Source organism: Solenopsis invicta, chromosome 3 (genome assembly GCF_016802725.1).
Source record: "Solenopsis invicta isolate M01_SB chromosome 3, UNIL_Sinv_3.0, whole genome shotgun sequence".
NCBI classification, from domain to species: Eukaryota; Metazoa; Arthropoda; class Insecta; order Hymenoptera; family Formicidae; genus Solenopsis; species Solenopsis invicta.
The window spans coordinates 17,973,956-17,993,061 of NC_052666.1; the positions used below are offsets into that span (position 1 = coordinate 17,973,956).

The window sequence follows — 19,106 nt, forward strand, 5'->3', positions numbered from 1 at the left end:
GAATTAAGGCTTAATCCGATGCTACACGTGGACACTTTTTTATCGTCTGGGCCATGACCTTTTATGTCCCGGATTTTCATCGCGGATTGGAAGTTTGCGCGTGCCGACTGTGGCACCGCATATATTATGTCATGCGTTCGTTCAAGCGTTCTAAGCGCGGCTATTATCGTAAGCGCGTTGGAGTTGCGTGACCGCCGTGTACGTACGCGCGTGCCGCTGCACATCACGATCGACACGCGAAACGTCAAGCCAGTCAGCGTGTCACAGCTGCTCATCTTGAATTTCACAGAAGAGTAACATAATATCGAACGATCAATGTCAACGAACCGTGCGGCCCATTGCGCTGACAGATCGCAAAGTGCCGAAGTGCGCTCTCTCGCGTCTCCGATTTCGCGCGACGAAAGATAAACGCGCGGTTTTCTCAGGCAAACGGTTAACGATAACGAAGGAGGCATTGACGTTAAAGGATTTTATCGGCTGTTCACGAGAATTTCGGTGAAAATGCCGTAGAAAGCTGAGGAGAAAGCGGGCCGTGACGAAGAGTCGCGCGTGTAAAAATAAAACACCGATCCCTGGGTGGACATTATATACCACAATTAGCTCGCGTAGGTCTGAAAATACGCTATCGGCTGATCTCGCCTACGAGGCGAGGTGAAGCTACTCGCGATATGTCTATAATTCAGCTTGGAGTCGTTTAATCTCGCGCGATGACCCCCAGGACCAGTTCGCTCGTTTCTCGCGAAGAAATCGGAATCTCGAAGGGGATCGGCGATTAGGATCATTCGGTACCCACACACCTCGGCATCGATCGAAGTGGCGTGCTCGCGGTCGGTTTATAAATACGTGTCGCGAGAATGTGGAGCGCGGACCACACGTTTGACGTAACACGCCGAGACGTGCCGCGGGCGGGGACAGAAAGAAAGCCCGGTGCACGTGCACCGTAAACTCATGACGAACGTGTCGCAGTGTCAACGGTACCCAGCCGCGTGCGATCGAAGCGGAAGCGCGCAGACGCGCTCGACAGCTCGCGGTTAAGTTTTGAGTTTTATTTTTTCTTCTCTCTTGATCCTCCTAAGCGTCCTTTTTCGCGTCGTTCAGCGAAGTCTACTATCGATTTAGAGATCCTTCTCGAACAGCTAGATGTTACGACGACGATGGTAACGCGAGTCTACATCGCTTTTAAAAATTTCTTAAATAAAGTTGGGAAGAGGATCCCGAAAGTTTAAATTAGATTCAATTCGACGAGACGCTTATTCGTGGTGATTACTATCGGAAACAGATTTTCAGGAGAAGGAGCTAAGACTCTCTACTGTTGTCACTCGACGTACAATTTTCTCTTTGAATAGACCAGAATTGCTCGCGCAAAGCAAAGAAGCTTCCTCACTCTCTAAATTTGAATCAGTGAAGTTTTACTGATTTATAGTGCTATACTTAAATAACTGTAATCAATCAGTGATTATTTATTGCCTTTCAGTGATTTCGTTTAAAAGAGGGATTCTCTCTCTCTCTCTCTCTCCCACACACACATATTAACCGTGTGCTGTTAATTGTTTACAGAGTCGTATTATATTATTATTATGTTATAAGTTCACAAGTAACACTTTAAAGTAGAATACGTGTGTTAATTATGTATGTTGTGTTGTATATGTAATGTGTTTATATTTAAATATTTTAACACCATTAGATTTCCATATCATCCTTGAGGTCCTATCGTCGAGATACGATACGTTTCTTTTTTTTCAGTAGTTTTCCCCGTGGGCTTATTCCATTAAAATTGCAAAAGTCTATTTGAATTTTGATACTTTAGGGAACGAAATGTCAACATTAATTTTTGATAAATTTACTCGCGTCAAGAAAGATGAGCTTGAGTATATTTTGTCTCCGCGCGCAGTCTAGAAGCTATGATAGTAAACAAAATCGTTCAAAAAGTGCAAACCGACTGCAGGCCTGCTCTCTCACCGATCGGAAACAGTGTATCACCGAAAGGTAATGCATATATCACTGATTGATATAGTTATAAGTATACCACTGAACTCAGGCTGTTTACTGTTTTTCAGTGGACAATACATTGATCCAGATTTAGAGAGCACCGTCTCGAGCGACAAAAAAAGATTCCCACCTAAAAAAATCGTGAAGAATCGTCTTACAGACGTCTTTCGAACATCTTATCGCACGAATTTGATCAGCTTGAGCTCATTACGTTAGCGCGAGCATCGACAAAGAGGTTTGGTGCCCCCCCGCGAATCAACTCGTGGCTTTCGCGCCTGCAGCTCGGTGCTCCACGAGGAACAGACGGAGACGGATGAAGGAGGCACTCGGGTAAGAAGAGGAACGCGGTAGGCAACGCGGCAGGCAGGCGTGAAAGTCGGCGGCTCCTCCAACACGCATGCCTGACGCCCGCTGACGCCGCCGCGGTCGTCGTCATTGTCGTCGCCGTCGACGTCCGCCTTCCTATCGACGAGTCGGTCGCGACGGTGCCAGCCAGTGGCCCCACGACCGTCGAAACAAACCCCTCCGCGTCGAGCCGGCGACGAGGATGCGCAGGGGAGACGGTGGAGGAGGAAGTGGCGGACGACAACGACGACGCAAAGGGAAAAGGAGGTGCGGTCGAGGCGCGCCCGCTCACCTCGGCGTCATTCGCGGGGGCAGCGGTCTGGCTGACCTGGGGACCCACACGTGTCTCTCGCTCTGACGTCGCGCATCGCGCCTGGCGACGCGCCCGACGTGCATCCGTAACGCGCGATCACCTGTCTCGCGACCTCCCCCGCTCGGTGCGATCCGCGAATAATTAAAGCTACTGTTGCGGAAGGAGGAAAGAGAGAGAGAGAGAGAGAGAGAGAGAGTAGAGAAAAAAAGCATTGCTCGCGACACGGACTCGTGGAGCTCACTCGGGTAGCAACGAGACGAGGTGGATCGACGTTGTCTAGGAGACCACGGCGTTGTCGCGCAGCAGGAGAGCGGTCGAACGCATTTTTTCGATAAGAATAACGAAGGTTCCGAGTGCGGAGAAGGAGCGAACGGAGCAGCGCAGTTCTCCTGGTGAGAGAAGTGCGTGCGATTCCAACGCGGAAGGACGCGGTTTCGCGATAACGAGAGGACGCGGGAGAACGGTGAGGAGCGATCACGCGCGCGGAAGGCGATCGTGATTTATTTCGGCACGCGGTCATTTCGGGGCTCTGCGAGAGCGAGCGCGAGGAGGCGGCGGTCCCCGGAGGAGGGGATGGACGGACGGCATTCGCGCCGCGAGTACAAGAGAGGCCGCGGGATAGAGCGAGAGTAAAGCCCGCCGCTTGCGTCAGTGGTGCACGCTGCGAGGAAACGCGCGGGTTCGCGAGCTGCGGTGGCTAGTCGCTTTTAATAAATCGCCGCTACGTATGTCGTATGAGATCATCTCGTAAAGCGCGAAAACAAACAATTTTGCTGCCTCTGGCTCTGCAGGGAATAGACGCTTCGTCCGACTCGTTTGTGTGTGTGTGTGTGTGTGTGTGCGTGTGTGCGTGCGTGCGTGCGTGTATACTCTAACGGGACGCCGAGTAAAAGTACGCGCTCCGGTTCCGAAGGCGCGACTCCGAGCGAATGTAAGCGAGTCGACTTTGTAATCTTGTAGGTAGAGACGAATAAAGTTATTAAAATTGATCGTGTGACGTTGCTGTCTTTATCATATTGACGTCGGAGGTTTATCGCTCAGCGAAGAAGAGATTGCTCAGCGAGCTGTCTCAAGACTTATTCTACAATGCTGCGGGATAATGCCTTCGGATATTGTTGCGATTAAGACAAAACTCGTCCTCGAGTTCCGTGGCGCGTAAAAGCGCGGTCGATGGACGATGACGGATGACGAAAGAAGGAGGTTTTGCAGATCGTAAAATTTTATTTACTTCGCGATAATAATACACAGAGGACGAAATACGTGTTAATGCAAACGCGCAGTACCGAGAGAAAGAATCTTTATCCTCTCGGCCAATCCTGGGTTGCCACAATCGGTTGGCACACGTTGGCGAAATTATTGAAGAAAACTTCTGACCGCGTGCGGCGACAACTTTCGTAGAGGAATTCGCCGAGGTGAAAGAGAAGTTTCGCACAGGCGGCGGTCTGAAATTTACTCTACAATACATACAGTGGAATATTCCGCGGCGACGCAACTGTAAAGAAGAAGAAATCGGCGGCGATAAGCATCGTCGGTACTATCTAATCGCGGAATCGCTCACCCGCGTCGTGCACACAACGCGATCAGTTTTAATCAGCATGGCGAATGCGTGTCACGAGATTGGTTCCGTAAATCTGTTGACGTCGACCGGCACGGTGAATCCTCGCGCGCGCGAACAGACGACGGATTATTCGGTCAATTCGACTCGGCCGAGTTGAATCTCCCGCCGATCTTCCCCTGTCCTCCCTGCGCGAATTGAAGGACAATACAATGTGACGCGTCGGAAGTCCCGTGTGTATCTTGCAAAGTGGAGGCCAACGTTCTTTGTCGATGATCGTGATTATTTGCGTCGGCTGGAAACATACTGATGATTACAGCAATGTTGTCGCTCGTAATCTGCAACCCCATGCGGAATTTCACGATTGCGTTATGTGTCAAGTTTAGCTCGGCGCAATAAAGAAGTAGAAAAGATTAGAGAGAAAGAAACAGAAATTCTGAAGGTTTTCTCAGTACGTCGGCTTCCCGCACACCGAGCGTGCGATCATCTGACAAAGAGACAAAGAGATAGTTTCTCGCCGGAGATTTACGACTGGGACGGACTTGCTCGTTCAATCGGCTTTGAGAGTTGAAGATTCGAAAGAGTCGATATCCGGATTACACCTAGATTACACGACGAGAGATACGCGTGACGAGCGGAGGGCAAACGTCCACGGCGACGGGCGTGCGATAATCCCGCGTGAACTCGCGACTAGTCATCGATCGACCGTCAGACGCCGTGCGCCGCGACGCCCTCTCCTCGCCTTGCCTCGGTCGTCCCTACCTGTCTTGTCCTGTCCCCCGGTGTCGTGTCAGACATTTACGTATCACGTCGGAAGCACACACGTCTGACGCGATCTCTCGTCCCTTTCTCGCTCTATTCCCCCCTTCCAGCCCCTCTCCCCTTCCCGTCTCTCTCTTTCTCTCTCTCTCTCTCTCTCACCTTCGTTGTCTCCCTTCCCCCCCACCTATCTTTCTTTCTCTTGATCATCCGTCCACGGATTCAATCTCCTCGGCGTGCGAGTCATAGTCCTGTTTCCAAACAGACGGGCGTGGGTCTTCTGCGCCGAACGGTGCACCGAGCGGTGGCTTTGACATCGCTACCGGCACACGAGGTGTTGTCGTCGATGCCGTAGGTGGGAATCAGTACGTCGGCGTCTACCGCGGCGCGCAGACCTCGAGGATGTGTCGCGGCGCGTTTCAACGTGCGCGCAAAAAAACGAACGAGTGAACTTGGCGTCGTGGTGAAGCGAGTTTCTACCAAAAGATTTCCGGATGTTTGGGGGGAATTCGTTCAAGTGTGCTGTTCGCCCGATTGATTCACTTTTCTCGCGCGATGGTGATCAGTGGTGCGGTACCGAGTCGCTGAAGTGATCTCTCGTGTGCGTACTCTTCGAGCGATCGGACGATTTAACCCCTCGGAATAGTGAAAGAAAGAAAAAAAGAAACGCGGGGTGAATTTGACGCAGAGCGAAATTCGACGCTTCATTCTGTCTCGCAGGATTAGCCCGACTAATACATATTGTCGAAGATACGTCGCCACGCGCGACGCCGAAGAACAAGGAGGCTCCTTGTCGGGCGACAGAAATTATCGGTCTACGAGGGCGTCAGAGAGAAGCGGGGAAAGTTCAAGCAAAAAAACAGATAGCGCGTCAACGACACGTTCATCGTTCGTGCGCGTGCCTGTGATGTACGACTAGAAGGACAAGAAGATACAAACTACAACGAGAACGAGGATCACACCTTGCTACAACGTAGACGATCCGTTCGTGTCTTTGCCGTTCTTCAGCCTTTACGTTAACTTTGCCTGGAACGTCGAAGAGTCTTCTAGAGCGGAGAGTACGCGTCTACCTACAAATCGCACAATGTTTTGCTTTCAAAGTCCCTTCACGCGATCGTCGCGTAGCGTCGTGTCCACCGCGTCGCTGTCGACAGGCAAGAGCAAATCCTCTCTGACCAACGCGATCCTGTCATCCAACAAAATGTCCAACGCGAGCGAGCGCGATCATCGACGTGGCTCCGAGGCGACCAGCGAGGGCTCCAATTCCTCCATCAGATACATCGATCAGGAGGTCTCGATGTCCGGCGGTAGCAGCACAGACACTCTACCGGGTATTCGTGCCGATTATCTCGACCCCGAACCCTTATCGCCCGGAGCGGATGCTCTGACCTCGCCGAGCGGCATAACGGTCGTTTTGAATGGTAACGGTACCAACGAGCAACGGATTCTGTTGCAGAATGAAAGTCATCAGACCGCACGTTCCTTGCCATCGCCGACGAAGAAGTCGAACAACAACGGCAACAGTTGGCGCCGAAAGCTCATGCTGCGGCTTCGCTCCAGCGATTCCTCGAACCTGAACAACGGCGAGACGCGCTCCTCCTCGACAACTCCCTCGCCCGCGAGCGAATCGACCGCGGAGTCCTCGTCCTCGTCGAGAAATCCCCGTACGGACCAGGGACAGCAAAGTGGCAACGCGACCGTGTCGTCGCCGGCGGTGCAGATCGACGTGATCGGAAATCCTCAGGTGGCTGTCGCGTCTGTCGGTGACATACCGTCTTTGGAGAATGGCTTCAGCGAGCCTGAAGAGAATGACGACGAGGAGGAGGACGAGGAGGAGGCTTGTCCGGAGACCGAGACGGAGGAAAACTCATCTTTACCCTCCAGCCCTGCGGCCGCATCCACCGTCGGCCTGACCTCCTCTACGGTGCCCTATTACGACTTCCTGTCGGTGAACGGCGGCGTGCTGCGACAGGAGACCACCAGCACCAGTTCGCCGCAGCTGTCGTCCGGCGCGAGTTTGCGTTCCAGCGAGGAATCCCCGCCCGCCGACACCTGCAGCTCCTACGGCGAGGACAGCAGCCCGGGCATGGATTCGCTGAAGCCCGAGGGTCTGGACGCGTCCGGGTGCCTACCGGCCGCGAGGTCCTGCCCGAATTTGGAGCGGCAGAGCGCCGGCTGTTCGTCGACCAGCGGCTCGTCGAGCCCGAGTCCGAGTCCGGGCCCGGTCGGACCTCGTTTCAAACCCCTCGAGGAAGGCGACATACAAGTGTGCTACCTCAATCACACCCGGACCCTCGTGAAAAAGATCCTGTCGAGCAAGTTCCTTAGACGCTGGGAGACGCATCATCTCTATCTCAATGACGCTTGTCTGTCCTCCAAAACGGTGAGTGTGACGACCGAGGTGACGACTGATGTAAATGAGTCGCTTTATCGCGCGCTTGCGGCGGTTTCCCATGTACCGTTTAAGGTCTCTTAAAATTCGACTTCTTGAGCTTCGCGAAATCCCGTGCAAAAACAAATTTAATTTATGCCAGAAGAAGAATCGATCGTGCAAATTTAAAAAATGAGACCCCTCCCTTATAATAGATTCCGTCTATAATGCAATCAAGGGACGGAATGAAAAATATTTTGCGAGTATTTTTATTCGTTTAAAATATCCATTTGTGACAAAATTGTAAAATTTTATAATTAAGTATAATTACGTCTTGCTCTGCGATTAACGTTACAGAAATTCTCAGCTCAGGTCGTTTCCGAGCTAGTAACGTTAGCGCGCGTAGGCGTTTCCATCTGTGCATTGTATTATTATCCGGATTACTGGTTACTATGATAATGTCTGCAAACGATAATACGATTGTAACTACTCGAGAGTAAATCCCGTCGTCTTAAACTTTGTCTCTCAATAGGATTATCGTGCTCGCGAGATCGACAAATCGATTTCAGATAAATACACAGCGATGTAATTAGAAAACCACCGCTGCGGGAGATGGGCATAAAGAATTTAGTTTTCTCTCGACTCTGTTCGAGGAAACTCGCAGCAGTCACGAGTCTCTGATAGCACCAAGGACGAGCACGAGCGGTTTGAACTGTTTATTTTGGAAGTGACAGGCAAGTTTGGAGATGACAAATTTAGCTGGTATACAATCTCACGTGTCGCGTCGTATCCACTTCAACGTTTCCGCCTCATAATCCGATCTGCTCGGCTGCCTTTCACGTAAAGGACGCATTTATCGTAGTTCGTTATGTAAACTCGCGCCGCGAAGTATTCATACTTCATCATCGCGATTCACAGTGGCTTCTTTGATGCCATACTGAGCTTTCGTAATTGAGAGGCCGAGCCCGTGGAAATAATTTAAGCAACTACCACCCCTTTATATCTCTATTTCAATTCGAACGAATTCACGTGCTTTCTAAATCGAAATCAGTGTATTATTCACTAAAAGGCAATGAACAGCCTAATTTTAGTGGTATACTTATATCAGTGACATTTGAACTACTTTTCAGTGAATATACTAATTCCAATCAGTGAGATTAGTGACAATACACTGTATTATCACTGATTGATATAAGTATACCGCTAAAACTAGGCTTTCAATGAATAATACACCGATTTCGACTTAAAGAGCACGTGATTGTGCGAATGAGAGTACCCTTTTCTTAAGTGAAATCTCTGAAAGAGAGGGACAGTGAATAATCACGATTGATCACAATTACAAGTACAGCATTGTGAATCAGTAAGATTTCACTAATTAAAATTAGAGAGTACTACGTCTCTCTCTCTCTCTCTCTCTCTCTCTCTCTCTGCCACAGAAATTTATTACACCTACAAATATTTATTAGAAGTGCTGACCCGTTATTCAATTTAAGAATGTATGTATGTATCACATCTTAAAGTGCAATATTATCAAAAATTTAAAAATGTTATTGTCCCATTATTACGTTTGAATATTTATGTAAAATTCGAATATCTCATATTTAATCAAATTTGCAAATGAGTACTACAAAACACGATTTTACATATGACTCGTTCACAAGAGCAAAGAAAAAAGATAACTTTTAAATAAGAGGGTTATGCAGGTTATGCTCAAAATTTACAGATACTCAAATGCAATAATAGAACAATCTATGAGATTATGAAATTTTCGATAACATTTCAATACTTTAAGATATGACATGTATTATCTTATTAATCACCAAATTATATAATTTACCATTTATTTACGAAAAAAATTTTTTTTTCTCTTCTACCCATTTTTTTCTCCTCACTTCTCGTAATTGAAACGAGAAAGTGTTTACGAATTTGCAATCACGCAGGAGTATCGAAAATCGTTAGAGTGCATATAATACATTATTCTCAAATGCCGCTTCGCCGAAACACTGATCGTTCTTCGTGGGCTATAATTTCTCGTTATCGGCAGGCCAAGAGGAGCGCGTTCGTACGTAATACACGAAACAACATTGGAGATCGGTCATCTCGGGCTACAATAATTACACGCGAGTTGCTGTTCCTCCGCCGCCTCCGTTCGCCCCCGTCCGCGACTAGCATTGTATCAACTAGCATTGTATCAAAACGCAATCTGCATCGTCAGGGCCGATACAGGCAGCGATTTATGGCACGCTATCGCGATACATGGCAAGAAACACCAGTGATCGCAGTAGCTGCTGCTGCATCGAAATGCGACTAACGGCGATGAGATTCTTCCTTTTCTCTCACCTGACGTTTCGTAATTGCGAATTTTCCACGCACGGGCAAGAAAAAAAAAAGCGTGGGAAAGGGTGTGAGAGGGAGAGAGGAATGTCGGTTGGAGGAAAAAAAAAACCTAGCTAAATTCGTTAGCTGCAGCTTTCAGCGCGCAATCACGATGTTCGATGCCGATTGCCTGATTACGGAACCACCGCCGCTGCACCCCATGTTCCGCGAAATGCAATTTATCGTTTCGCTTTGTAGAAGAGCGCGCTTGAGAACGCGGAGCGGCGCCTGATGCACTTCACCGACCGTGATTGATTCTATTCCCGTGGCGATGCATTTACCCTTCGATAAGATTTCAAGACTGTACTACCGTACAATAATTGCACGAATCTTTTTATATTTTTATATTTTTAAAATAAATTTTCCTTCGTCACGCGAGGCCGCGATTATCTCATTGACGCATCAGCGTCGTAAAAAAATCTGCACGGTTCGCCGTGTCTGCTCCTCCTTCTGTTTTCGCGGCGCGATAACAGAAATTATTTGCATGTGCGCAAAGAGAGGCGCGTGCACGAAACCCCCTCGTAAACCCTGCATTCCTCCGATGACATTACTCATTTGGACGTCCTCGCGACTGCGTGTTTCCTCCACCTGAAGAGAAATCGGACTCTTCACAGAGCGAAGTCAATACTCCCTTTTTCAGAATTTGTCATTGTACTCCGAAATACATGCAGTGCATTCGTACATATATAGAAAACGATTTCTTTGGACTTAATAAACTTTATTGTATTCAAATAAATTTATTTGGAATGGTTCAAACAAATCAATGTTTGAATCAATAAGTACAACTAATAACAATGTTATTTTCGTCAAATGATACAACGTTGTTTAAATGAAACAACATTTTTATTCAAACAAATAATGTTTTGTATAAGCACATGTTGTTTCAATGAAATCTTTTTCTTTGTAGAAATAGAGACAGTATGTAGATATTTTAGATGCGCAACAACTGATACTATGATAATTATACATCTAAATATTCTAAATAATAATCGTAACATAACAATATCAGCCTAATGTATAACGTAACGCGTGGTGTAGGTCGTAGAAACAGATAAAGTGCAATATATAAATAGGTGACGATATCGAATAGTCATAGCAAACAAAAAAAGAAAAAAAAAGGAAAAACTCGATACCTTGGCGATACAACAAGGATAGTACGATTCTTCGTCATCAATGCTTTGCGATCGTCATCAATGCTTTGGTCACATTCCGCGATCATTCGACCGAGTCGAATTCTTGAATTAATGAAACGCGCCGGTATTTGCATGACAGGCATTCAGCCACAGATACGCTATGCAGCGCTATGCAGCGCGAAATTTGCGCCATTTTGTTTTTCTTCGTCGCGGAATTATGTTAATTTGTGGATTATCCCGTGATGCTTGATGTTTGATTGGCTTCGAGACGTGCGTCAGTCTCGGCTTACGTGAAATTCGGATGAAACGATGACGATGGTAGACGGCAGACGAAAGAGAGAAAAAAAGAGAAAGGAAAAAGAGGAACCCGCGCACGCCGATTATCAATTCCACCCGCTATGGTTAATCGAGCGAACAACCGATAAGAGAGTCGCAACTTTTCTGACGCACTCGAACTCAGCGAAAAAGATCGGCCCCCTCGATATCGCGGAACCGTTTTGCTTGCTCGATATCGTATGCCATTAATATCATCGATATTACTCAACGTTATCTCTCTCTCTCTTTCTCTCCTTGTGTACCGTATTAATATTTAGACGATATCAGATGCGAATTCGCTGATGTCGAAAATATTCAACGTAAGGTCGAATATTTGTCTCGCACGTTCATTTTACGCCCGGCACGTTAAAATTGACGTTAAAATTGAAGCGAAACGAAGGCACAACGGTTTATATATAGAACGCGCGTAGTGACGGCAGATAATGTTCAAAATTAATTGTTATTGCTATTTGTATTAAACGAAGCTCTTTTATTAGCATCGACGTCCGCGTCAGGAGCGCAATTAATATGCTACCGCGCGGAATTCCTAATATCGATGTTCCGGCGAAAATAAGCAGACGTTTCCGATATCTCGCAGTAATTTGCACGGGTTGTTCTCACGAGGCCGCGAATATTTCTAAGAATTTGTTTTTCCTTCATCTCGCATATATTTGGCAACGATTGACTGGCAAATAATTAACGAATCGATTTTTATATTTACGGACATCGTCATTCCTCAACGAATGCTGATAACACGCGATGTAACATTCATTAACATGGTCCCAATCTGTTAGCATTGCCGGCGCGACGCGGCTCATTAATAAAGCATCGGTAAACCGAATAACGTTGATTTGACTAACCGGAATTTAGTGCCTGTCTGAATAAAGAGAGGTCGAAGGTGTTTCAGGTTATAAAGGCGATAAAGGCGGTCAATCTGTTTCGACATTGCGCATAGCAGAGTTAATGATTCAGGGGGATTTAACCGCGATTGAGCTGTACCTACAAACCGCTCGTCCATTTAGCAATAAAGAGGATTCCCCGCCTCGAACTATCCTTCCGTGTATTAGGTACTCTCTTTTCTCCACTGGCGCATTTCCACTGGCGAATAACGTTGCGATAAAATCGTAAAACGGAATATACGTCGCGATACTTAATCAAATAATAAAAATTTGCGATGGGACTGGAGATTACGTTCTAACGCGCAATAGCGGTGTATGGAATTCATAAATATTTATAGGTATACCTATTTGTTCTTATATCCCTTTCTCTCTGTCGCGCGGCCCTTTTTCCACATATTTCGCAACTTTTGTACATCACCTATCTGCACGTACTCGTAACTGTCGCAACCTCCTTCTATCTTTCCCGACGAAAAGTCATTAAAAATGTTTTTTCTCTCGTGTCGCAAAAATAACGAACGATAGTCGACACAACAGAGAATTGCAGAAATGTGTACGGTGTACGCTATTTGCGTTTTGGATATTATTCTTATTTAAATGCATATCTCGTTATTATTTGTACACGTATGTACGTAATGTTTCGCGCGGCCGACAGGATGCGACGCCACGTATTCGATAAATTTAATTCCCGCGGAATTTCGTGAGAGAACAACGATGAGGTTTATTATATGCCGCGCTCACATGCGGCGGAATTCCGCGGTGTAATATCTACGTGCATACACGTACGAGAGAGAGAGAGAGAGAGAGAGAGAGAACACGATATTTTCGTACTAATGCAGCTTTTGTTCAGTAACAAAACGTTCGTTAAACTGGACGCCCGCCGAATAAACTATATGACGCGAAACGTATTTTTAGGAGAGCGACCGCTATTTAGGTCGACCACGCGTCCGATAATTTGTCGCCAAGTATCTCGTTTTTGTCTTTCGCCATTTCCTGCGCGGAAACACACTATCGCGGGAAACCGATGCGCGGCGTGCATCCGTTCCCTCTTCTGTTTCTTCTCTTCTTTCACAATTTGCTGCATTGTATACCTCGTGATACATTTTCTTTTTATTAATATTACAGAGATACGTAACGACAATATATGTAAGGACATATTAATAGAAACGTTATCGGATAACGTAAACTTCGCTTCGCGCCCTTGTACACCTCATTTCACTCATTTACTTCAATTCGCTAAACTGTGCTGATTCTGGGCAATTTCAGTTATTGTCGCTTCAATTAACAAATTTTGCTACGCGATACGACGACATTCTCATAAAGTCGTGTTCATTCGTATTCGTGTGCACTCGTTTTCTTGGCATCCTAGATCTGAACGACTTCGTAGCAATACGAATGAATTGTATTAATGCGATATTCAAGCGGAAAATTACTCAAACAGAATATAATTTAGATATATCGGACGTACAGTCCCTGCAATATAAATAAAATTTGGAAGTGTGTTTAAGACTTTAAGTAAACTATATATATATATATGAAAGTTGTGTGAATAAGATTATATTTTTACAGTTTATTTAATCTTTATTATTTACTATTTGTTAAAAATTAAATTATTTTTTACGACATTAAGAAAAATCTCTATTTTTTTGTGTAAGTACTAATACTTTAAGTATTCAAGATGATTTATACAAAGTATTATTGTTATTATCTTTGATTATTTTCTAAATAAATAAACAAAGTTACAGAATTTATTTTACAAAATTGATCTCTGCATCGCAATGAAACTTTACATAAAACATCTTGAATATTTTAAATACATAAATAAAAAAATTTAGATTTTTTTTTCATTATTTTATTATTAATTATATTTTCATTAGAGCATATGTCTATTTCTTATTGAAATAATTTTTTATCCAGATAGAGAAAATCGCCACCAAATTTTTTTCTACCACTTTCAAAAGTATAAAACAATCTATCATTTTTATTTCCTTAATATGTTGAGAAATGTCCTAAACATCCTCAAATATAAAGCAGGTATATAATTATCCTTACACGGAAATCTAATTAATATAATAATTTAATTACATAATTAATTTATACAATATAATTATAAACGCTCTAAAATCCAACGATACATAGGCGAATTCTATCGACGTGTGTAATAGCATTTGCGCGAATGTAACACGTCAGTTCTCGGAAAACGAGATGTACGGAGATGCGTGGTCTTCGATGAAAAGTCACTTTATCGAGTCAACTTGGTGAATTACGGGATATTAGTCACACACTGCAGGTATTATACGTCAATAGCCCGCAATTTTATTTCACGCCAGATAGGAGTAAACAAAATTATATTGTGACACACCAGCGTGTCAGATGCCTTAGCACTGACGCACCTAAGTTCGGCAGAAAGTCAAAAGGCGTAACTGCATTCATGGGAAGTAGCACACGTCACGCGCACGCGACGAACGCTCTCGCGGGCGCGCGCGAGGCGACGAAGGACGCTCGTAACGGTTCCGCCACGCCGCGTCGCACCGCTGACGCAATTATTTTTTACCGTGTTATTGTCACGGGAAGGAAATTATCGTCGATTTTTAACGATCGTGCCGTTGCTCCGCGACGCGAGGCGGAAGATCGTCGCAATATAATCGGCGGGCGCTTTTTATCGTCCGGCACCGCGACGAATCGTAAATCCCCGCGTATTACCCCATTTATCGAATAAAAATCGCGAATTGGCCGAAATGCCGCCGATAAACGTCGTTTCACGTGTTATCCTTTGCTCTCTGTCTCTGTCTCTCTTTCCCTTCCTCTTTTACGACCTTTAACTCGTGCAATTTGCGATTAAATTATGTCTGGTACGAAGAAATCGTTTCGGACATTGAAACGCCGTTCGCATTCGTAAGGACGCGATTATCGTTTAATTGTCGTCCCGGACGGAAGGAAATAAAGCAGTATCAATATAATGACGAAGTACGCAAGTGCCTGAAAGGATGTATTTCACAGCATGCAGAGAATTGCCTTGCGTTATCATGCGTGAAACAGCGCACTGTATCAATAATGCAAAATATGATAATACGCGAAATTCTGTTATTTCTACGCACGTGTGCATATCGCATTACGGAAAATTGGAAATGCTATATGTTTTAATAGAATTCATTGGCGAAGTGAATAACGCGGTGCGAGATTGTATTAACGCAAACGTTGCACACACGTCGCACGTTGATTAAAACGACGCGAGAAACGTCGCTTTGAAACACACGGTGCACCGCGCTGTACTTTATTCCTTTTGCGAAAAAATGTGCATGTGTAATAACGAGTTTACATCGGTATGAATAAGCGGTAAACAAAATTGTATTGTGTGACGCACCAGCGTGTCAGATGCCTGCCGTGCCTGCGTAGCACTGACGTACCTTAAGTTCGGTAGAAAGTCAAACGGCGTAATTGAAGCGGATTGCGATACCCAAGAAAACGACTGTGCAGGAAATGAAGGAACTGCCAGCGAGAGCCTGGCACATCAAAGCACCATCTGATACGGATATTTGATTGCCCGGCTTTGCTTGCCCGGGATGCACTTTGAAGATTACGAACTCGGAATTAAGTCGTCTCAGTAAATGAACAATAAACATGGAAACAAGTGAGGAAGAACTTGACAACTTGGTACAACCTAACATGAGCAATGTATATTTACTATACATATATACATAGAAAAAAAATTATTATCAAATAATCATATTCTCATTTATAAACAAGAATATAAAATCTTCGGGAAAGAAGTTGATAATTTTTAACAGCTATATCTTACATGAAAAATTTTGTTTCTAACAAATCATGTCTAACAAATCATGTTTAAGATGTTATCAAATCCTTTCAAAATTTTATACTCTTGCTCATATATGAGAATATGATTGTTGATTCGATAGTATAATTTTTTTTCCTAAACATTTATATATTTAATTTAGACTTATTGAAGAAAGCGCGCTTTAGAGAATTGCGAAGCTGAGTCAGCTGTACGCTTCTCGGTGCCCATGTAAAAAGAAATGGAAGAAATCGATGACGGCGGTTGCATTGTGATTGAATGCGTTATTGCCGCGTTAAATCGAGATTGTAAACCCCGAGGCGGCTCCTTTAACCGCGCGGCTTTTGGCATTTACGCGCTCCATTTATTGCCGTGGCATAAACTGAGGATGGGCAGGAAACTCTTGGGTAACACGCGACGCCATTAGATATATTATTACGTGACGCAGGAGTGAAGTGTTTCTCGCGACGCAAATACTGCTAATGGCCGGTCGGTGTTCGTATGCTGATGGACGCCGGGCGCGATCAACACCATTTCAATTGGCGGGCAAAGTGGACATAGGTAAACGCAGCGGTCGACACCTCGTCTCGTTCTATCCACGTCGGATTGTCTTCGGTTTGTGGGATGAATTAGGGGAAGCGGAAGAGATTTCTTCGCATCTGTCGCTCGCGGGCGATCGAGGGGAATTGCCGAGAGAAAAAGAATGTCGCACGTGGAAGCTTCGATGACGACGGTGATTTCTTTTTCGCTGAATGCCTCAATGTATATGTGCGCGTGTGTATAAATGCCACCCTTACGTCAATAGAATTCGATGAACGATGCGACGAGGTCGCTGATGACAAACGATTCTTTTTCATCGTGCGTTTCAGTCGCTTCTGGAATTGAGTTCCTTCTGTTGTTACGCAACCACGCCAAGTGTGCTCGATACCAGTATACCTGATATCGATGCGACAAATGTATATTTGAGACAGATATATAATATCACCTTTTTATATTCATATAATTTTTTTTTCCTTTTTGAAAATGCGTGGATATTTGTCGCGGATTCAATTCCAAAATGGGAAGCTTCATAAAATATCGCGTAGTCGTTCTACGTGAGCGCCGATTGATCAGACGGTTCTCAGTTAACTAAACTTAAACCTGGAGCCTTGACGATATGGTAACTCAATGAACGAACCGATTCGGAGCAGACGGTCAGATTTAGTCGGCGGAGTATTTCGAGTTCCGCCGTGATGCTATATGAAGGACCGGGATCGATAGCACGAGTGGCACGCCACGCCAAGTGAAAATTGACAGGGCAGGGGAAACTGAAAATATAGTAGTAAATTATTCACGGGGTGGATCATGCGGATCCCGCGTACTCTCACAGTTCACAGTTTTGCGCTAAATGCGACCGATTCGATTTTCAAGTCTCCGCTCTCTGTTATTTGCGATCGGCGTTTCATTGAACTTACACATATAAGCGAACTAAAATAATACGATCCTGCGTCACAACGTGGAATCAAAGTCATCACATTAACACGTCCTTCATACGCACGAATTATTCAACCATTCTCTGGCAGATTACGGATTAAAATCATAATGTTATCTTTAAAAGAGGGAATGTATAATAAATATTATAATAAAATTGATGTGAATACTAAGTACGTTTATCGTATTTACAAAAATTCGCGTTACGTAAATATAGCATCAAACGACTACGGTCATTCCATAAATAAGACTCGCGAGCACTGTAATCGGTCGAAACGATAATCAACTCCTAAAAATGGCCGAGGCGACGTGTGACGTTCATTAAATTATCTGCTTTTCGTATCGCAATTCGAATGAGGAAATCAAGAACAGCGGTGATCAATCGAAACGAAATAAAATTAGTGAGCTAAAAAAATGAGCTCGTGACTTACCTATTTCATTATAAAAAATGTATTGGAATGATCAAATCGAAGCCCTTTGAATCGGTTAATATATTTTTATCGATACTTTCTTCTTATTTAAACATTAACAATGTCATGATTCTAAAATTATAGATGAAACATTGCTTCTGTTTGCTCTGAAATTTTACAGTGGAGCTTTTATCTGTAGGTCATTGTATGTTAATGCACATTTAATAGTTGTTTTTCGCGTACAGTTATGAGACCTTGCCTATATATTACTTATTTACTCATCCTATTCATATATACTCATATACACATAGAAAACAATTTGTTTAAACTTAATAAATTTTATTGTATCCAAACAAATTTGTTATTTGGAATGGTCCAAACAAACCGACATTAATTTTATAAAGAAAAATATTTCATTTTAATTAATCATTTTAATTAAATAATTAGATTAAGTTAGAGATTACGAATACATAGAATGGAAATTTAAATAATTTGGCAATATTTTAAATACAGGATGACTTTATTTTTATAATTTTTATTTTGATAAATAAAATATTTAAACATATTTTAATATTTAAAAATATTAAAAAATCTTTATTATATATTACCCGTTGTTATCTCTTCTAGTAAGTTAAACAATAATTCGTCTGATTACTTCAGAAGTATTTTACATTTTTCACGTAATTGAAAAAATTTTCGAATTTTTCATTTATAACAAATGATTCCTTCAAGCGAGTAAATTTTTCTTTGAAATCATAATCTGCAAAAAATATAGTTTATAAGTATAATTTTGCAAAAGTAAATCGTTATAATAATTTGATCAATCTCATTAGAACATTATGTTTTGAAGAAAAGAATAATATTATCTTACTAGGTCAATAGTAGCTTGTGTTTTTAAAATAGGCCATTGCTCAAAAAATTTATTTGGTGAAAACATTGCTATTTCCTTAATAGGAAGGGATATTTTCCAATGATGCAAAACATCATCTTTGGGCTGATTGTTATGTCAACCATATTTGACAGTCTTTTGTTTCTTTAGATATATCTAAAATCATATAATGTAATATTGCATGATAATGAAACCATATAGAGAGAGAGAGAGAGAGAGAGAGAGAGAGAGAGAGAGAGAGAGAGAGAGAGAGAGAGAGAGAGAGAGAGAGAGAGAGAGAGAGAGGGGGGGGGGGAAGATTTATATCATTTAATGAAAGATTTATTCCATTAAAAATGGAAGCACACTTTTGCATAACTGCATAACCATGTGCATAAGGAAATTAATTGGTCCATGCATAAAGAAACGGACCAATCAATTTCTTTATGCACATGTTTATGCAGCTATGCAAAAGTGTGTGCTGGAGCTTTAAAGACATAATATGCATTTGGG

General features: G+C 43.8%; 1 protein-coding gene across 2 annotated transcripts in view; it reads left to right on the plus strand.

Moving 5' to 3' along the window:
* Positions 1-1,611: 1,611 nt before the first annotated feature.
* Positions 1,612-19,106, plus strand: part of LOC105205359 (C-Maf-inducing protein) — a 45,696-nt gene continuing 28,201 nt past the window's right edge. Inside the window, exons 1-2 of one of the 2 annotated variants that reach the window (XM_026139229.2) lie at positions 1,612-3,039; positions 5,227-7,344. In XM_026139229.2, coding sequence (XP_025995014.1) covers positions 6,046-7,344 — 1,299 coding nt within the window. In that variant the 5' untranslated portion in view covers positions 1,612-3,039; positions 5,227-6,045. The remainder of the gene's footprint in view (positions 3,040-5,226; positions 7,345-19,106) is intronic. The other variant, XM_026139230.2, reaches the window with a different exon arrangement.